Source organism: Mauremys mutica, chromosome 4 (assembly GCF_020497125.1).
Source record: "Mauremys mutica isolate MM-2020 ecotype Southern chromosome 4, ASM2049712v1, whole genome shotgun sequence".
Taxonomy (NCBI): Eukaryota; Metazoa; Chordata; order Testudines; family Geoemydidae; genus Mauremys; species Mauremys mutica.
This window is the reverse complement of record NC_059075.1, coordinates 85,510,601-85,530,979: the sequence shown is the minus strand read 5'-3', so window position 1 is coordinate 85,530,979 and position 20,379 is coordinate 85,510,601. Positions and strand designations below refer to the sequence as shown.

Here is a 20,379-nt window from a genome sequence, read left to right as displayed (position 1 = left end):
TAAAAAAAAAAATTTGGCTTGGTTGTTACCACAAAATGTCACTAAAAGCCAGAAATTGCATTATTTAAAGACCTGGCAAAACTGTAAATTACCTCACTTTCAAAATGTCACATAGCCCTACCCAGAGCCATCCATTCCAATGAGACAAAACCTTAGCCCAGCACACAGCTTAAGTAGCCAGAGTATGTGCTAGGAACATCTTCCAAGGTTTTAGTGGCCTCGATTCTGCTTGAGCCCCTACAAAACCTTAATCCCCATTGTCCCACCAATCCTGCAACCTGCCTCCAAATACAGAGTGGTGCACAGGGAACTCTGCCCTGGAGCCCAGCTCTACACAGTGGACACATCACCTCAACAGGCTCCCCAGACACTTCCCACCCCAGCCAGGGGAGCTGCACTGGTCAGTGAGAATGAGACATGTTAATCCCCTGGTGCTACAATTTAGCTACCAGAACTGAGACGACAGAGGTGTGGTTAGTATTCTCACTGACCTATCATCGAGAGAGATAAAGGGGCTCTTTCTCAAACTACAGAGCTTTTTATAAGCTGCCCTTATAAGCGTGGCTGGGCTCATCTCTCTCAGAACTTGGCACAATTCAAACGCTGACCAATCCCTAGAGCACACACTGGCTGTCAGGCCATGGGGGGATATGTAAAGTTTGTGTGGTTATTCAGCATGGCATCATTTTTGGATACTGAAAAGGTTAACAGCAGTTTATCTATCTCCAGAGCCTTGGGATGCTATTCAGTAATTATGTCTCAAGCAATCTTTAATTGTCCCATATGAAGATGATTCATCTCACTTATCCCCTCCGAGCTCTTTGTAAACTGAATCCAGATCAGTTCTCTCTCCTGAAGATTGCTAGAGGTTTGCAGAGAGAAAACATTGCTTAGTGACTTCATTGATTATATATATATATATATATATATATACACACACATACACACACACACACACAAAACAAAAAAATTAAGATTGCTAAGTCAAGCACTCAGCGGTTAAGAAGTGCCAGCATTAAAGTTTTAACACTCCAACTCACAGAGTTTAGCTGTTATCCATAAAAATGAAAATGTATCAAACCAGTTTACTAAAAGTATTATGGTCTGGAAGCAGCTCCATTAAATGAAACCGACATCAGAAAGCTGGAGGCAGTAGAGAGGAGAGTTCTTAGATGGCATGGGTAAAGTGGAATGATTTTAAGACAAATGAAATAGAGAAGGAGAGTAGGATGTGAAAGAGTACCGGATTGGCTGCAATCAAAGAGGTTGCAGTGATGGAGACACTGCAGAAAACAAATGATAAAATGCCAAAAGAAAAGAATGCAAGGCAACCAAGATCATTCAGACCTAGAGACTGACCATCAACTATATTGTGGGACATCATATGCAGGGGCATAACCAGGCTGAGCTTAATGGAGAAATGAACCATGAACAGGAATAAATGATGCTGCTGTTTGGCTCTTCGTGTCTATAATGATGCTTTGGGATGAGAAGAAGAATTAAAATTGTCCATGCAACCTTAATTCAGCCCCCTTCTACATATGCATTATGATACAGACTTTAATTACATGATCACATTTCTCCACAGGACTCCTGCCTCATTCAGAGCACAAAATGGATGGTACTAACTTAATGAGCAAGTATTCAATATTTTGTTTTCTCCCCCATGTCTTATATACAGCACACTAATAATTCTGTCTTCAGAGCAGAGTGTGAATACTTTCCACATGGACTTTGCTATGATGCATATCACTACAGTGCTTCATAAATATTAATGAATTGATTTTCATAACACCCCTGTGAGGTGAGGGGTGGTATTATCCCCATTTTATAGATGGGGAACTGAGGCACAGAGAGATTAAGGTTAGGAGTATCTACTAATTTTGGGTGCCCAACATGAGATGTCCAGGACCTGATTTTTCAGAATACTTATAAATATATGCTCTATAATGCTATGTTCAAAGCACAGCTCTCATTCACTTCATTTGCAGCTGTGACTACTCAGCACTTCTGTAAACCAGACTTTAGAGTATCATGTTGGACACCGAGACAATGAGGAACACACCATTAGTGACCACATATGAAAAGTTTGGCTTGAGTGACTTGCCCAGCATCACAGAGGAAATCTGTCGCAGAGTCAAGGATAGATTCCAGGATGACATCCATGAAAATATCCTCTCCTTTCTTGCCTCATCCATGCACACGCCTTTCAACTTCTGCAGCAAATGGAGCAGGAGTCCCACAAACGGCCTTCTTCACTATCCAGATTCATCCATGGAATAGGGCAGACAACAATTATGGGATAATGTATTTAAAGACTGCAACGCAAGGCATGTGCACAAAGGAGCTGAACTAATATTATGCAAGCAACTTGAATTCTGACATTTCCTAACTTTTAAGAGCTTGATTTTGCAAGCTTAATTGTGCTCTTTCAACATCGTTTTTTTAAACTGAATATCCCAGATTTTTAAAAAAGCAAAGTGAAAAAATAGAAATTCCATGATGTGGTCTCGTAATGACACCCACATGGATCATTGGCAGACTCGACCCTTCAGAGCTACAACACAGACCTCTGACACTTGAGCTAATGGAACAACTGGTAGCAGCATGTCATTCTTTATGGGGACCAGAAGAGGAGGATGGGACACTTTGCCAATGGGTCTCTCAGATATCTGCTGACATCAAAGGTATTGCCTGAGGCCTGGTCTACACTACGCGTTTAAACCGATTTTAGGAGCGTTAAACCGATTTAACGCCGCACCCGTCCACACTAAGAGGCCCTTTATATCGATATAAAGGGCTCTTTAAACCGGTTTCTGTACTCCTCCCCAACGAGAGGAGTAGCGCTAATATCGATATTACCATATCGGATTAGGGTTAGTGTGGCCGCAAATCGATGGTATTGGCCTCCGGGCGGTATCCCACAGTGCACCACTGTGACCGCTCTGGACAGCAATCTGAACTCGGATGCAGTGGCCAGGTAGACAGGAAAAGCCCCGCAAACTTTTGAATATCATTTCCTGTTTGCCCAGCATGGAGCTCCGATCAGCACGGGTGGCGATGCAGTCCCAAATCCAAAAAGAGCTCCAGCATGGACCGTACGGATGTAATCGCTGTATGGGCAGACAAATCTGTTCTATCAGAGCTCCGTTACAGAAGACGAAATTCCAAAGCATTTTTAAAAAATCTCCAGACAGAGGCCACAGCAGGGACTCAGCACACTGCTGCGTGACAAGCATAACGGAAAGCCAAAGAATCAAATGGACGCTCATGGAGGGAGGGAGGGGGGGACTGAGGACTCAAGCTATCCCACAGTTCCTGCAGTCTCAAAAAAGTATTTGCATTCTTGGACAAGCTCCCAATGCCTGTAGGGTCAAACACATTGTCCGGGGTGGTTCAGGGCATAGCTCATCAATTTACCCCCACCCACCCACCCCCAGAAGGAAAAGGGGAAAAAATCGTCTCTTGACTTCTTTAAATGTCACCCTATGTCTACTGAATGCTGCTGGTAGACGCGATGCTGTGGCAGTGAACTGCAGCATCCCCTCCCTGGTGGCAGATGGTACAATATGACTGCTATCCACCATCATCATCAGCCTGGTGGCAGACGGTACAGTACAGAAGGACTGGTATCCGTCCTCATCATCAGCCCATGAGTGCTCCTGGCTGGCCTCCCGGTCATTCCCAGTAGATGGTACAGAACGGCTGGTAACAGTCTTCATCATAGCAACAGGGGGCTGAGCTCCATCAGCCCCAGCCCTTCATGTGTAAAGAAAAGATTCTGTACTGCCTGGACTATCATAGCAGCGGGATGCTGGGCTCCTCTCCCCCACACTGCTTAATGTCCTGTCTGGACTATCATAGCAGCTGGAGGCTGCCTTCCCCTCATTTTATCTCACTAACAAGTCACTGTTTCTTATTCCTGCATTCGTTATTACTTCATCACACAAATGGGGGGGACACTGCAACAGTAGTCCAGGAAGGCTGGGGGAGATGGGAAGCAACCGGTGGGGTTGTTGCAGGGGCACCCCCTGTGAATGGCATGCAGCTCATCATTTCTGTGGGATCTGACACGGAGCGGCTGTGCTCTCTGGTTCTCTGATACACTGGTTCTCTAGTACACTTGCCCCATATTCTAGGCAGGACTGATTCTATTTTTAGATACCATAAAGGAGGGATTGACTCAGGGAGTCATTCCCATTTTTGTCTTTTGCGCCCCGACCGACCTCAGCCAGGGGCACCCATGACAGCAGCAGACAGTACAGTATAGAAGGACTGATAACCGTCATCTCATTGCCAATTTACAATGGCAGCAGACGGTACAGAACGACTGATAACCGTCTCTGCTATCATGCAAAAGCAAATGAATGCTGCTGTATAGCCTCTGTCAGCGGCATCCAGTACACATACGGTGACAGTGACAAAAGGTAAAACAGGCTCCATGGTTGCCATGCTATGGCGTCTGCCAGGGCAATCCAGGGAAAAAGGGCACAAAATTGTCTGCCATTGCTTTCCCAGAGGAAGGAATGACTGACGACATTTACCCAGAACCACCCGCGACAATGATTTTTGCCCCATCAGGCACTGGGATCTCAACCCAGAATTCCAAGGGGCGGGGGAGACTGCGGGAACTATGGGATAGCTATGGAATAGCTACCCACAGTGCAACGCTCCAGAAATCGATGCTAGCCTCGGACCATGGACGCACACCACCGAATTAATGTGCTTAGTGTGGCCGCGTGCACTCGACTTTATACAATCTGTTTTACTAAACCGGTTTATGTAAAATCGGAATAATCCCGTAGCGTAGACGTACCCTGAGATTCAAGGATCTTTTGTTCCATTCCTGGCTCTGGAGGGAAACATACTGTACTGGGCACAGACTCTTCTGCCCATTACCCCGAACTTGATTCCTTCTTCCCCATCCCCTCCAACCTCTCCCTGTCCCATTTCAGTCTCATGTTCCTCAACGACTCATTCAGTCTCCAAGCCTCAGGATTATGATCCCAGTTCCAGTATCCTTGCCCACTCATTCCCAGACCTCCCCCATCCCAGTTACTTGTCCTCAGTCTTCTTGACCAGTCAGTCCCAGTTTCTACACTCAGCTTCCAGCCCCCATTTCCCCCACCCAGGCTTTTTCCGCCCATCTACTCCCCAGCCTTCCCCTGCCAGCCCCCTGGTCCAGCTCTTGTCTCCTCTGTATTTGAGTCAGGCAGTCATCTCCTCCTCCACCCTGCCAGGGCACCAGCAAGGGAGTCATTCAGAACACAGGAGAGACAGCCTCCCAGCTCTCAGACCTAATGCCTGGCCTCATCCCCGAGCAGCTGTTATAGGGAAAGTCCACCTTCACTCCTGCAGCCTTGGACCGGTGCCTACTCAGTCCTTCTGTGAGGATAGCAAATGGGCAGTCAGGTCACACTTAGCATCCTCCATCCCCTGAAAACTGCTCAGTTAATTTGTGGGGCTTGCACATACACAGTCTGGTCAGCACAAGAGACCCAAACATGCTCAGTGAGGATGGAATCTTCAGAGATTTTAGCTGCTACATCTAAGTCTCTACTGAGCCTGTGCAAACTGATTTTTCAAAGGCTTGAAACTTGGACAAATCTGGGTGGATTTTTACAAGGATGGCAAACAGCACATCCCTGACACATAGGCCACTCTCCTGGCAAATGTCAAGGTCCTGGTCCAAAACATGGGCGCACTAGAGCTTTCCAAAAACAGGTTTTTGTTTGTTTTTTAAACATTTCAAACAATGTATTTTTCCCTAGCCTCCTCAGAAACAGCTTAACTGTTTTGGCTGTCACTTTCACAGAACTTCAGCCTGAGGCAGACACCCAACATGGTACATTTCAGCCTGAACAGCTCAAGTTTAGCAAAGTTATAAGCTGCTGAAAACAGGATCTTATAATGGGAAGCATCAGGCAACCTTACATAAAAGTGGTGCTAACACTGGGTATAATACAAAAGGGCCAAGTTATGGTTCCCTCACTGTGAGTGTTGTGGGGGGAAGGAGCCATAATGTTGCACTACAGCCAGCATTTAATGGGACTACTCACGTGCTTACATGCTTCGCTCAACCACAGCCTAATTAACTTGCCAACTGACATAAAATGAGGTTATGGAAATAGATGGTAGAACCCATGTCTTCTGACTCCAACTTCAGTTCCTCACTGTAGAGCATGCTGCCTATCACACTGCTCACAATCCAGGACTCAATATGTCTCTCTGAAATTGAAATCCAAATTCCAGAGCTATATCCTTCTCTCAGGTGCATGAGTGTAAAGTCAGAATACTCCACTGACTTCTTAAAATTACGCTGGTTTGACATCAATGTGACTAATATGCCAGTGAAGTCAGTGGACTTATTCTGAATTTTTGCTGGCATAAATAAAGGCAGAATTTGGCCCAAGAAAGTTTCAAACTGGTGCTCTGCATAACACCACCATGTTGCAGTCTCATCACATGACACAGGCCAAACCTATATTTAAAGTAACAATTTCTCAAGCCTTCCCCTTCATTTTCCATTTTGGGATTTAAATGCGTCTGACTTTCAGAAGCGACTGTATAATGGGACTTTGAAATCCAGAAAAAACAATAAAGTCATAATTTAAACTGCAGTCCAGAGATCTGACTCTCAGAATTCCTCCCTGGGCACACAGATAAAATATATACAAATAGTGGAGAGTGCTCAGTTGTTGTCTTGATACAATGATCCAACCATCCAGTGAATTTATCTCAGACTCCTTTCCAGTTGGGCAGACAGAAGCAGTAGTGTCCGGTAGAGAGCAGGTGCTCCCCCACTTTGAAGGCTTAGAGAAAGATGCCAGGTATTGGAGCAATGTGCAGCAAGGAGGCAAAACAAAGAAAAGCAGGCATTAAAGAGTGAACTGCACCAATAAATGATCAAAGCAAAGCTCAGCTGAAAGACAGGATCATCTCTTGGAGGACACAGAAGAGGAGAGACAAATTGCAGTGGATTAGTGATATGCTCCAACAGAATACTGCTATTTAAAAAATCTGGATGCTATTTTCCAGTCATTTATTATAAGGCATTCATTTTGGGAGCGCTGTAATGTAAATCCATAATGCTGAAAAACTATTGAAAAAGTTAAATAAAATAAGCACAAAGATCAAGACTTCAATCTTTCAGTGCTTCGGTCTAGTGTCACCAATTTCCAACTCTGGTAATTTATGTTCTGCCTTCCCAAATTCTCCCTGAAGTTTCAACTGGGAAAAGTATTATTATTATTTATTTAATACAGTGGAAACCCAGCTAATAATAAATATATGAGTGCCATATAGTAAAACCAATACAAAAACCATTTACATTAAACGAAAGAATCAACCAGATGCAAGCAGAGTTATCCTGAACCAAACAATCTGGCACAAGGTCAAATCATAGTACTAAGGTGGTGATTTTCAACCTGTGGTCTGTGGACCCCCTGGGGATCCACAGAGTAGGTCTAAGATTTCTGAAGGGGTCCACACCTCCAATCAGAAATGTTTAGGGGTCCACAAATTAAAAAAGGTTGAAAACCAATGTCCTAAGGTCAGCTACTTTACTCAATGAAAGAGAACATTTATTTGACTTCTCCATCTTATAAAGCCCCAACCACACTGTTGGCTTTCAACAAATAATAAATAACGAGGGAAAAAGCTCAAAAAACTAGGTAGGAATAATCTAGAATTTGCATCCTAGCCTAAAGGCAGCTGGAAAGGGTCTCCTTCAGACCTTCTCCAGGAACGAGTAACACAACCAAGGACCCTTGGGTCAAGAGTCCTGTCCCCAACCAATTCTGACAAACTATATACCTAGAGCAATTGTACCCTAGCCAACCTGCTGAGCGGGGGGTGGGGAGGAATGCAAGAGGCAATTGCTCAAGCACCTAAGGGCAGAAATTTGTTCTTGGGGAGAATCTCAGTTATAAAGAACTTTATATAATAAATTTAAGACCCTGAATTTTATTCTTCACTTGCTGTTCTGAACTTTTGTTCAGAGTTTCTAGGAACATTTTACTCCAGAGGTGGCTGCATTTCAGTGGTGGATGAACTTCACAGCATGTTTAGTTTTTATGTTAATTTGTAAAGTTCATGAAGTGTTTTGGGGATCTTCCAGGACAAAAGGAGCTAAAGCAATATAAGGTCACAATCATTATCCCTTAAAATTTACTTTTAATATCAACTGTTACAACAAGCCCTGGGTTGCACATGCAGATCTTTTTAGTTTTGCCATTACGCACTATTAGACTGTGAAAATCTATGGCGACAGTTTGTCAATGTGTTCTCAATTAACGCCACAAAAAACACCATGAGAAATTTTAAAATAGTTTAAGCCAATTAGGACATTGCAGTCTGCTGAGGAATGACTGCACTTTTAACACTGTTTGCCTCAACTACTTAAGTAGCGCTCAGCACAAAATGAAAAAATTGACTTTTTAGGAAGAGTATCCAAAGCAAAACATTTCAGATGTTTAACTTGATGTCTATATTCTAGATGTTGCTGATAATAATTCTGGCATCTAGGAATTAGCAGAAACCATTTGACTCTGAGTCCTAAAAGGAAGGTGAACCTTGCATAATTTCTCAAATATGGTCTTCAATAATCTCTCTGCTATAACACCTGTTCTCTCTCTTCACATTGTACATATTTACCAACTGGGTAAAGAATAGGCTAAGTTATAGGTCTGATTCTTGTATCATGTACACGAACATAAATCACACATAACTACTGAAGTTCATGGAATAAAACCAGTGTAAGTGAGATCAGAATCAGGCCCTTTGTCCCTCTACATTGTTACCAAAGCAAAAAAACCAGAGCCATCAAAGACAGTCTTTCATGTAAGTATTAAGCAAGTTACAGAAAAGTTATACTAAGCTAGGTGAAAAAAAATCTCTGTTCATATTACTTGCTCATGTAAACATATTTTAGCAACTCATTTCTTCTGCTATTTAGGGCTTTAAGCGACAATGGCTAAAATCCTAGCCCAACTAACATCAATGGCAAAACGCAACATTGACTTCACGGAAGCCAGGACTTCATCCACTGGTCACTTAAAAATCCCACTTTTAAATCACTTACCAGTTCCACCTTACAACACTGAAACTTAAATTACTTTAGAAATCAGAGTCTTATTTTTACCATGAATTCATTTACTTTGTGCTTGTCACTCTGCTCAGAGAGTGAAGATAAATATTGCTTGCTTTTCTGATGCATGCAATTCCACTGAAGTTGACAGAGACTGGTGTATTACTATCAGTGTGCATCAATACACTACAAAGGGCTCGAATACTGTCCTCTTATCTATGCATGCAACTGGGCCCATGCAAGGAAACTCAGTGGGAGTATTCGACTGGAAATTAAACAGAGGAATGTTTAAACACACCCAAAAAATGTTTTCATTGAAATTTTGGGTCTAAATGACCTGATTTCATCCCTGTAAAAACACCATTAACATATATCAGTAGGATAACAGTATCTTAGGAACAACAGAACCCATAGTAAAATGCAAGCACTGTGTACAGGGAATATGTTTTACACCCAATCTATTAGTAATCAAGGAGACAGAGGCCGTCTTAGGTAAATGAAGATGTTTGATTTACCTTGGAATAAAAATGCTTTGCTAGCATGTAGTCCTGACACTTGCGTAACTCCAATAGTTGTATTCACAAGATCCAGTTCTGTGATAATATCAATTTGTAAATTGGGATCCGTTCCAAATCCGACAACTGTTTTAAAAAAAAAATGAAAGTTTGATCAATTTTTATTTTAAATCAAAGTATAACAACAAAGAACTTCTAGTACAGTATGGGGTATGTGCAGATACTATGTACAGTGATCACTTAAGAGACAGTAACCTCCCCAGATGTAAAGAAAAGATGTTCTTCTCCATTGACTACCTTTAAGCTAGTACCTTTTATCTTAACAGATTTTAGAACACAATAGAAACACTACATTTAACACATCAGTATGACATGGCAGAAGAATCATCACAATTAAACAAAACTTATCCAATTATAATAAAAAGCAACAAAATGAAGACAAAGAAAACAGCAGGCAGAGGAAATGAGTAATCACTCAGACCAGCAATGCCCATATTCACCGAGCTATACTATTACCAAGAACTTACTGAAGTCTGAATACTCCTTTCACGATCAACTGAAGCATGCTAGCATTCCATGTCGAGCTGCAGCTACTCTTTAATATTAATAGATTAGGTTACTTACTTCCACCATTCACTGTAAGTTAGATGTAGTATATATTCCAAATTGTACAACATGCCCCCCACGAATTGCTGATAATAGGGTATTCTTTAGCATCCTGATGGAAATGGGTGATATCTGTAGTGATGGTATGGAAATCATGTGACAGTGGGTATTCATGCCCAAGTGGTAACAAAACTGCTGCACTAATTTAGGCTCAGAGGCTCAGGGCAGCTGCTTGTTCGCAGAACACTTTAGGTGGTTAAATATGCAACCTTTATCCAGCAAGGAACAAGAGATATGGCAAGAAACCAGCATGGTTTGTTCTTACAAGGGTTCATCCATCAGCATGGTAGCTGAGGTAATACGAGATCCGTGCCAGGCATATACAGCAAGAACCTATTGTAGAATCCAATCCTGCTCCTAACAAGTATTGCTACTAACTTCATTCTAGGAGAAGGAGTAGACTCCTAGAATAAAATCCTAACCCCACTGAAGTCAATGTCATTGACTTCAAGGGGCCAAGATTTCGCCTGTAGTGTATAGTCAGATGGCTTTCCACTAAGTGATCTCCAGTTTTATGTTTCAATTTATTCTTTTTCTCTTCCAGGACTTTGAGCGGTTAGGCAGCGAGTATCCTGGTTTGAGTTTTTAAAAGACTCTCTGAAAAACTGTCAGGGTATATAATGAACAAGAATAAATCAGAATTTCTACTTATAAATCAATTATGCCACAAAACACTTTTTTCTCCTTTTCCTTTACTCAAATATTAAAATACCTTGGGATGATATCTTGTCCTGAATTTAGAAGACAGCATTTCACAAAATGCATGGATAGTAATAAAAGCTCTTGAAAAAGAAACTTGAAAGTGGTCTCTTTTAACCTCACTCCAACAGTGGCAATTGAGAGTACTGGGCACCTTGCAGGATTGGGCCCATTGACAGGAAGCTATGACTTCATAAAAACACATCTGGCTTGCCAAATTAAGTTTATTTAGTATGTGCTACCCTAATGCTTTCATATTAATAGAAGACTAAACAGTTCTGTAGAAAATTAAGACAACTGGAATGAACCTGAATAAACTGATCTTACAATATAAACCAGGAGATACAAACTTCCTAGAAATTCTGTAATAACACTGGACTTTAAGGTTCTCTTTGGCTTAATCCAGGCCAGATGCTCAGAAACTACAATATTTGAATTGCAAAGAGACTTTGACATCTCCTTCAGACCAGCACTACCACATCCTGTGATAGCTAACATTCCTAACACTGAACCAACTCTTCTAACTGCAAATCATCCTGAACAAGTTTACCTCTGTCTGGCTAAACTCACTACTAGAAACTGTTGGGTTTGTTTGTTTTGTTTTTAAACTACCTCTCTTCGGCCAAAATGGAGAGAGATAAGGATAATAAATGGTAATGATAAAGCTTGTATTACATAGGGCATTTCATCTCAAAGCATCCTACACTGCCTCACAGTGTACAGCTGAAATGAATCCATCTCTAGGTAGAGGTCAGCACCTTACAAAAAAAAAAAAAGAAAAACCAACAGTCAGGGGAGGACAAATTTTGACTAAGGATATCAAACCAAAAAACAATCTATGGAGCTTTACTGTCCACACAAAACAGATAGGACTTTGTTTCTTTAAGGTCTTATCCAAAAGAAAACCCCACAAACTCTATGATACTAAAATGATCTACTTAGGAAGAATGAAGGGCTGAGCTGACCCAGCGAAGATTGGAATATGTGGTTCCAAATATTAAGGGCCCAATCCAAAGCCGAGTCAAGTCAATGAGAGACGTTATAGTGCTATCATAGGATGCTGGATCAGTCCAAAATTTCTTAAACTGGAACAATGGACCACTAAGCCATGCCCAATAAGCTCCAATTTTGAACCCATTAAAGTCAATGGAAGTTTTACCACTGACTTCAATGGGAGCAGAACTGGGCCATAACACAGCAAAAATAGATAACCACATTAAGCATAATAGCCTCACTATTTTTTTTTAAAAGCTACTGATTCCAAACTCAGCAGCAGGCTTCAGCTGGTATAAATCAATGTGGCTCCATTAACTTCAATTCACACAAGCTGAGAGTCTGGCCCACCAGCTATACTGTGCCTCCTTCCAACTATCACAAGCTTTCCAACAAAGAAACTATTACAGTATCATAGCAGTTCTTTAGCAAGCCCATACGTTGTTTTAAATACCTAGTCATTTTGTTAAGCTGGCTCTTGAGACTGCACACAGATGCTCAAAACCCTGGTTATTTAATAATTAAACAACAAATAGCTTCTATTTTATAAGCAGGTCTCTGTTCCCCCTGGAGTTTCCCACTCTCTTTTTCAGAGACCTTAAGTAAAAGACTCATACAAAGAAAATCACATGTATCTCTATTAGCATCCAGCATTTTATATTTTGTCTTTTAAGTAGAACAAAAAATTGGAAAATCCCATTTCCTCCTTTAAATGAGAACTATTAGCCCGTATATTATTTCTTTTAAAGTTGTGCAAACTATGGATAGGATCCCACATGGTACCCACTGCCCTCAACTCCTACTGAAGTCAGTAGGCCAAATCCTTAAGTCACTTAGTGAGAGTTTTGTCTGAGTTAGGACAGAAAAAAAACTCGGCCCTTATTAATGAAGAGGTGAAGGTAGTATATATAGTATGTTACAGGATCAACAGCCTATAACTGTTATATAGCCTGTAACTCAATAATATGAATGATGTCACCAAGAAATCCCTGAAAAAATTAAATCAATCTAACAGCTCTGACAAATTGCATTGTCTACTTGCTCCTTTATCACCACTTTGGAAACTTGAGTCCAGGAATCATGGAAAACTCTCTGTAATTAAATGGATTGGTACACAGAAAGCATAAATTATGTGATATAAATTATTAATTTTAGAACCCCTAGGAGCCTTAATCATGGACCAGGACCCCCATTAAGCTAGGCACTGTACAAACACAAAACAAAGATTATACATTCCTTTATACTTTACATATGTACACACCTAGGTTGCACTGGGGGGGGGAAACTTTAAGTAGAAAGTGACATGATACAATCTAGTCAGTCTCATACAAATATTTGCTAGTTGAGTGGGAGCAGGACGTGAACTCTATAACATGTATTTTACCTTTGACTGTTGACAGCAGGATAGCAATTGTTGCACATAGAACTTTCCAAATGGCTTCACAACTCCAAATAAATTAATCTCAGATTAGTCTTGACTACCTTTTGGAGTGTCAACATGCAATACTGGTGTTATATTAGCTGTGAAAACAAGAGATATTTTCTCCCTAGACATTGTTATGTCACACCTTTCAAATTCTAGTGATCTTAGATAATGGGGTGATACTGTAATACTTTCTGATGTTAGTTGCCATTTTACACATTGATTTCCTTGGAAAATATATAGTAATTTTACTAGGTAGTTTCCTTGAAAATATCCTTTGCACATTTTCAAGAAAACATCCCCCTAACATACTCTAAATCAGAACCTATTTAGAATAGTACATTACACAAGAGTAAGGGAACAAAAGACTCCACAAGAAAGTCATGCTTCTGTTATATTATTTCTATTCATTCTTTAAATTAGGGATTTGGAACTCTCAGCCTGACTGTTCCTATGGATTTGCCAGGTCTTTAACCATTCCTAAATACCCATGGAGGCTATATTACAAAGGCACATTGTTCCTACTAAAACACACATTTTAATTAAAATGGCCCCCACTGCAGTCAATATAGCAACACTTGCTGATGAAAGATATCAACATATAAGCTCATGTGTGATCTGTTATGCCTGCTTTCAAAATGATCAGAAGACGTTATGTAAAGTCCTTCTCAAAAACAGCCTGCACTTGTATGAATATAAAAATACATTTTTATTCTGACAAGAGAAAGACTGTCCAAAAAAGCTCACATTTATAAGGAAGCTTTTTAGTCAGTCTGTTGTATGGGTCTGCATCTTAGAATACTCTGGCAAATTACTGTTTAATGCCAACATTGTAAAGGATGCTCCCAACATTATTAAAGGAGAGACTACACCACAAAACTCTGCCTGCAATTGTGGTCTGCCTGAGTCAAAGAGAAACCCTGAGGGACCTGATATTTTTCCTTTTCAAAAGTGTGCTTTCCTAAGCCTTCACCTGTCCCTACTTCAAATCCTTCCCCTCCGTGAACAAACAGCAGGGAGCGAGAGGGGCAGACTCCTGAAACTTTTCATTATTGAATTTTGCCTCACATAAGCCTTTCCTGAGAGAACGGTTCTTAAATACTGCTACAGCGAACAGAGGAAGCAAGGGCTAACCTGGAGGAGACTGGCGAAATAAGAACGATCCCCATAGAGAATATTAAAAAGTCAATAAGTGAGGATTTTTTCCTGGGTTAGCTGCCTACACAAATAAGGGGGGTTGATCTACTGGCCAGCTGCAACCGCACAGAGACCTGGTAGCTTGATATTTTTATGCGATTGACTGTGGGTTTTATGAGAGCAGTTTTAATATACCAATTTCACCTCTGATTTCAAGATTGCCAGCCGTTCCTATCCCAACCTTAATATTCGCCGAAGTGCCATTTCCACTGTAAAGCCATGGGAACCACCCATGTGTAAAACAAATAATAAGCGAGGCTGAAATCCCCCAGTGATGGACCCCACAGAAAAAAAAACCTCAGCCTAATCCCAAAGTGACATCTAAGCAAAATGATTTTTCCCTGGGAGAAAGGAGTCAGCTGCTTTCAGCAGCCTATAGCAGGGGGAAATCTTCAGCAGGTGCATGCCCTGTCCGAGCGGATCTCACTAATCTCAAACACATGGGAACGGTTTTAAGTGGGGAAAATCTGAACACACATATCACTGCGTCCACATGTTTATTTCAGGCACGGCCTCGGAGGCACGTTTCCAGCAGCAACTAATGATAATAGTACAGCCTGCTGCCACCTTAAACATGCAGCCGGCATGGAAATAAGCCTGCTTTCCAACCAGGCTGGGTGGGGTTGGAGCTGGACTGGCATGGCCCGAAACGAGCTATTACCAAGGCAAAGGAAAGTTTCCGAGTTCTCTACACCAGTCGCCGCAGCATGCAACCCAACCTTTCCCAGGGCATTGAGGAGCGGAGCCCTGGGCTCGGGTGTTGCCTGGTGGCCCTGGTACAGCAAGGTACGTAGCACAGAGGAGTGTTCCACTTTCCCTTCCCAGATGCAGCTAATTGCATCCATGTGGCTGATTTTCCCGATACGATTGCACGAAAACCCCTCCATTCCCGGACATCGCTAGTCACACACATGCAGCCCAGAGCATTAGCTAGCTCACAACTGGAGGATGACAGTGATAATACAGATTATATGCGATGCTATTAAATAATGAACAGCGCAGCGAAGGCACAGGAGAGCGGGTCGCATCTCCCACTGGCCAAGATGCAGGTGCCGATCGCCTTTGCACGGGGAGACAGCTCAGCCCTTTACTAACAATCATCCGCCCCGACAACAGCTGCTCCTTTGCAAAGATGCACTTTGCAGCTCTGCCCCAGCCTCCTCCGGCGGGGGGTCACCCTCTCTTACCTGCTCTCGCAGAGGCCACGCAAGCCCAAAGGACTAGTATTAAATCCATCTGTGCTGGCCCCGCTGCCTGCCCCGTGCAGAGCTCGGAGAGGCAGGCAAGGGAATCCCGCTTTCAGTTTCTTTTGAGCAGAGCCCCAAACTTGAAGAGCTTGTTTTGGCAGGCTTGGGAGAGAGAGCAGCAGCTCCACCAGCGGCCAGTACTGCTACCCAGGAACAGCCCATGTGCCTCGCTCAGGGATGCTGCCCAAGTCACCCAGCCCCTTCCTTGGGGGCTGGGCTGCTCAAGCCCCACCTCCCATGGCATCTCGGGTTAGCGTCATTCTGCCTGACGCCCCTGCTCCACCCAGGTTCATTTGCCTGCTGTTAGCAGAGACAGCCTGGAGACTCCTGTGCTCGTCGGATCCCCCTCTCGGAGCCTATTGGATCAGCCCCTTCCGCCCTCAAAGGAGAAGCTGAGATCGAGATAGGCAGGGGCATTGCTGGAAGAACGGTACAAGTGAGCAGGGTCGAGTATCCAAAAAGGTTTTTTTGCTGAGATCTGCTTGATCCGTGTTCCGTGGAATGGTCCTCACTCGTACACAGCGCACTGTGCGCTCACGTGGCTACAATAAGTCAAAACTACAATAGCGGCGCCTGCCAAGCACTTTGATGCTAGAGAAATCAGTGGCAAGGTGATCATAGTCTATATATAATCAACTGCAATTGTTCATTCCCTGCATTGTTAAAGATATATCCCCCCCATTCCAATTCCCCCTATGTTAGGGGGGTGTAATGAAGAGAGAGAACCTTGGGAGTGTAATGAATAGATAGTGGGTATGAGTGTTTTGTCATGAATAGATGGTGAACGCTGGGACTGGCTTAGTCTGTGGCTCCAGCCTACAAGCACACAGATGCTTAACTTTATAAAGATGAGTAGTCTAGCTGAAATGAAGTGGATTATTCACCATAGTAAAAGCTCAGCACCTGTGTTTTCAGCATCAGGTCTAAGTTTGTAAAGAGCACCATACAAAGAAGTCCCTGTGGGTGATCTTGGAAGGGAAATCATCTTCAAACTTGAACCATCCATGTAATCTCACTCACTATATCCGGAAGGAAATGGTATAAAATAGAATGTCAGAGCCCATTTACACCACGGCATTCCTTGCAACCTCAGGACCCAGCAGGAGACTCCCCAGGGCATCCAGCATTGGGTGTGGATTTACTCTCGTCCTCTGTCCTGCCCCCCCACACCACACACACAGAAAAAGAAAGATCGGTTTCCTTATGGCTAATATCCCAAGATTGACCAAAAAAAAGGTGCCCATTTTTCTTCTACTGAGAAAAGTCTTGGGGTGGGAAGAACTAGTGTGTGGGGAGGAGGGGTTGTTATAACCTCCATCTGCTGCATGCTTATGTTAATCATTTTCTTTAAAATGTCTTTTAGCATTGACCCTGATTCTGGGCTTTGTACACTGATTAAAACAAAAATATTTCATGCAAAATTAAGAGCCATCACACACACTGACACTCACCTCTCTAACTGCCCCTCCTGATGACAGGAATCCCAGAGCGTTTAGATACACATTTGTCTCTGTCATTCAACAACCTGCTGTTTTGTCTTGCTATTGTAAATTATTTATATGGGAACTGTAGAATCATAAAAGAGAGGTGACAGAATATGTTGTTCAGCCTAAAAAATTAAATTCCACATAGGTGAAAGCTTTCTACACTGCTGTTTTTATTGCGTCCCTCCTTTCAAGTCTTTGTCTTGCATTTAAACATTGGCAGGTTTTGAACAATACATTTACAGAGGGTCAGAGCCTAAGATAGTATACATTAGCCCATTCAATTACATTCATTACACCTAAATGTCCCTCATTTGCAGAAATTTTGCTTTTGTCTATCATTAGTTGATACAAATAATTTGCATCAGAAAATGTTATTTCTGATAAGAAATAATGTAGGATCTGTTCATTTATGTCTTAGTGATGAAAGAAGGGGGTTTTGGGAATCTTCTGCTGGCCTCCTGGGTCTCCTTAGTCAAGTCACTTAGTTGCTCTATCTCAGTCTTCCAATCTGTAAAATGGGGATACAACCTCCCTTTAAAAAGCTTTTGACAGTATGTTCAATAAGACACTATACAGTAGAACTACAAACAATTTTTTTCTCTGCATCTCCCCCATTTGGATGTCATGTCAAAAAATATATAACACCATGTGAATGAAGGTTACCTATTAGATAAAACATGGCTTAACATTCTGACAGAAAACTTGAGAATCAGATCTTGCTCATATTGAAGTCAAGGGGAACAGGATAGACACTAAGAAACAAGGTGATTTCTATTCCTGGGGAATACAAAGCCATACTAATTCTCCTTCCACCTCTCAGAAGATTTTATTCAAATTAAGTCACTATGTCCTTTGTAAAACCAGAGGATTTTTTTCCCATGTAATGGGCAGTGTCTTTTCAGCTGGAAGCTTGGTATAAGTGATGTTCACATAGGAAACAGTTTTGTCCAGAATTTTCATTTTTAAATTCCATTCAGCTGTTTTTAAGCCACAAAGACACCAAGAAAAATATATATGCTGCCTTGTTTAAGGGGATATTTGCATTCATGTACCTTTATTTTGGTGATCAACGGGGTAAGTGAAAAGTCTAACAGGGTTGATTTATTTATGCAATAAGATCACTGAATATACTTTCAAAAAACAGGTATCCCTGACTCTAGGCAAAGGCTGTACACTGTGGAATCTATGGTGGTTTATCTAAAAGTTTCTCTGTAATTAATCCCTAGTGTACACTAGTGACCTATACACAATTTGGTTTAGAGAAATACTGACTTTTTTCAAGGTTCTGTTTTGCTGGCAACAATCTCATCCCATGTAACTACCAACAACAGCAAGAGAAGTTAATCATACAACAGGCAGAAATCCAACTTTTACTGTGTTCCAGTAAACTCATAAATGATTAACAGTTTTTACCCTTTGTATTATGGGGCAGTTTCATTCTCTAGTGCGTTACCTGAGCCATATTATGACTTGTGCTTTGATCTTGGTAGATCTCAGAAACTAACGTCTGGTTTATCTACACACAAAATTGCACTGGGTTTAACTGGAGATGCTTTAGTCTTTATATTATCATATAGTTAAACCAGTGTAAATCCCTGAGTTTCTTAAATCACTTTAAACCTGACATATCAACAGGGCTTTGGAGCAGAGCCCGGAGCTGGGTGTGGACCAGTAGGTTTTTGCCCGGAGCTGGAGTGGAGCAATCAAATTTTTGATTGCTCCAAATCCCTGCATATTGTCTTAAATTGATTCCTTGCCAGTTTAAGTTAAGGCTTAAAGAGAGAAACACAGATGTAAGAGGATGCACACAAGAGTTTCCAGTGGCTTATCTAAATCAGTTTAGAAGCATACCAGGTTGTTTGTAGAAAAGTTCTAAGCAATGTTAGGCTAGGTCATTGTTGGGCTGGGAAACCTCCAAGGAATACCTAGGTACTCCAAGAAATGATGCAGATGATTCTGTAGGTGGGATTCTAACCAGGGTGAGTTCTAGGGATATGGGTAACTGTGCAGTTACACATATGGAAGCTCTTTGGTAGATAACGCACTGGGGCATGAAATAGCAGCATGGAAGCATAATTTGTTAATTGGTATAGGAATGAGATAGAAGAGGTGGAGATAGGGATTAGAGAAAATGGCACCTCCTAGAGATCATTCTCACACTTCCTCTAACATTATATGATTGGCACCAAGTCTTCTTTCTTGAGTAGGTCAGAACTTCATAGTAATCTGGGTGGAAAAACTCAGCTCTGAATCAGGGAGAGCAGGGAATTGAACCTATATCTTCCTCATCCCAGACTACTACTATGACTCTCTTTTATTTATATATATATAAATAAATAAATTCTTTTTATATATATATAAAAATAAAAAAGAATGACCTAGCCTAACATTGCTTATATATATATAAATAAAAGCCCAGGTTTCAATCCTAGAAGAGACTGACTGACTGACAATTCCATTTTTGCAAAAACATTTGGAAGTAATTCCCTCCGCAATAGAGAACAAAAACAAATTTCAAAACCTCAAAAGTTACTGCAAAACGGGACTGCCATCCTCCAGTCAGCTCTACTTTTCCCTAAGTCAGTTCTAAACCAACACCCCAGAATGGTTACAAGGAGCGATGTAAGTTGCTGAAGGGTGTGGGTTCAGATGAAATTTAGAAATTTAAATCCTGGACATTTGTAGCAATGAACAATGTGATTACACTTTTTGCAAGAGTAAGATGTTAACTCTGGCAGGCTAGCTAGTTTTCAGTTCACATTAATATTCTATTTACCAATAATTCCCCTTGTAGTTCCAACTGGATGCTGTATGCATCTTCACTAAATTGTTATGCGATGGGGCTGACTGTAACTGCTAGTCCTTTCTACCATAGAGTTTGTGGCATTTCAGAAGATTTGTGTTTCCTTTATACTACCTCAGAGGGCTTAAGGCAATTTGGGTTCCTTGGATGAAAGGTGCTTAAAAGTGCAAAGAATTATCAGTGTAAAAAAAAAAGTTCATTATAATCACTTATCTGAAAAATGTGCCGGCGGCATTGCCAGCTAAACTACATGCCTGTAGC

At 41.7% G+C, this 20,379-nt stretch overlaps 1 protein-coding gene across 6 annotated transcripts in view; it reads right to left on the bottom strand.

Moving 5' to 3' along the window:
* NELL1 (neural EGFL like 1) overlaps window positions 1–16,233 on the bottom strand; it is a 436,046-nt gene extending 419,813 nt beyond the window's left edge. For all 6 annotated transcript variants that reach the window (XM_045015869.1, XM_045015870.1, XM_045015871.1 and 3 more), the window contains exons 1-2: window positions 15,769–16,233; window positions 9,604–9,729 (exon numbers count right to left, since the gene is read on the bottom strand). In XM_045015869.1, coding sequence (XP_044871804.1) covers window positions 9,604–9,729; window positions 15,769–15,817 — 175 coding nt within the window. In that variant the 5' untranslated portion in view covers window positions 15,818–16,233. The remainder of the gene's footprint in view (window positions 1–9,603; window positions 9,730–15,768) is intronic.
* Between the last annotated feature and the right edge of the window lie 4,146 nt (window positions 16,234–20,379).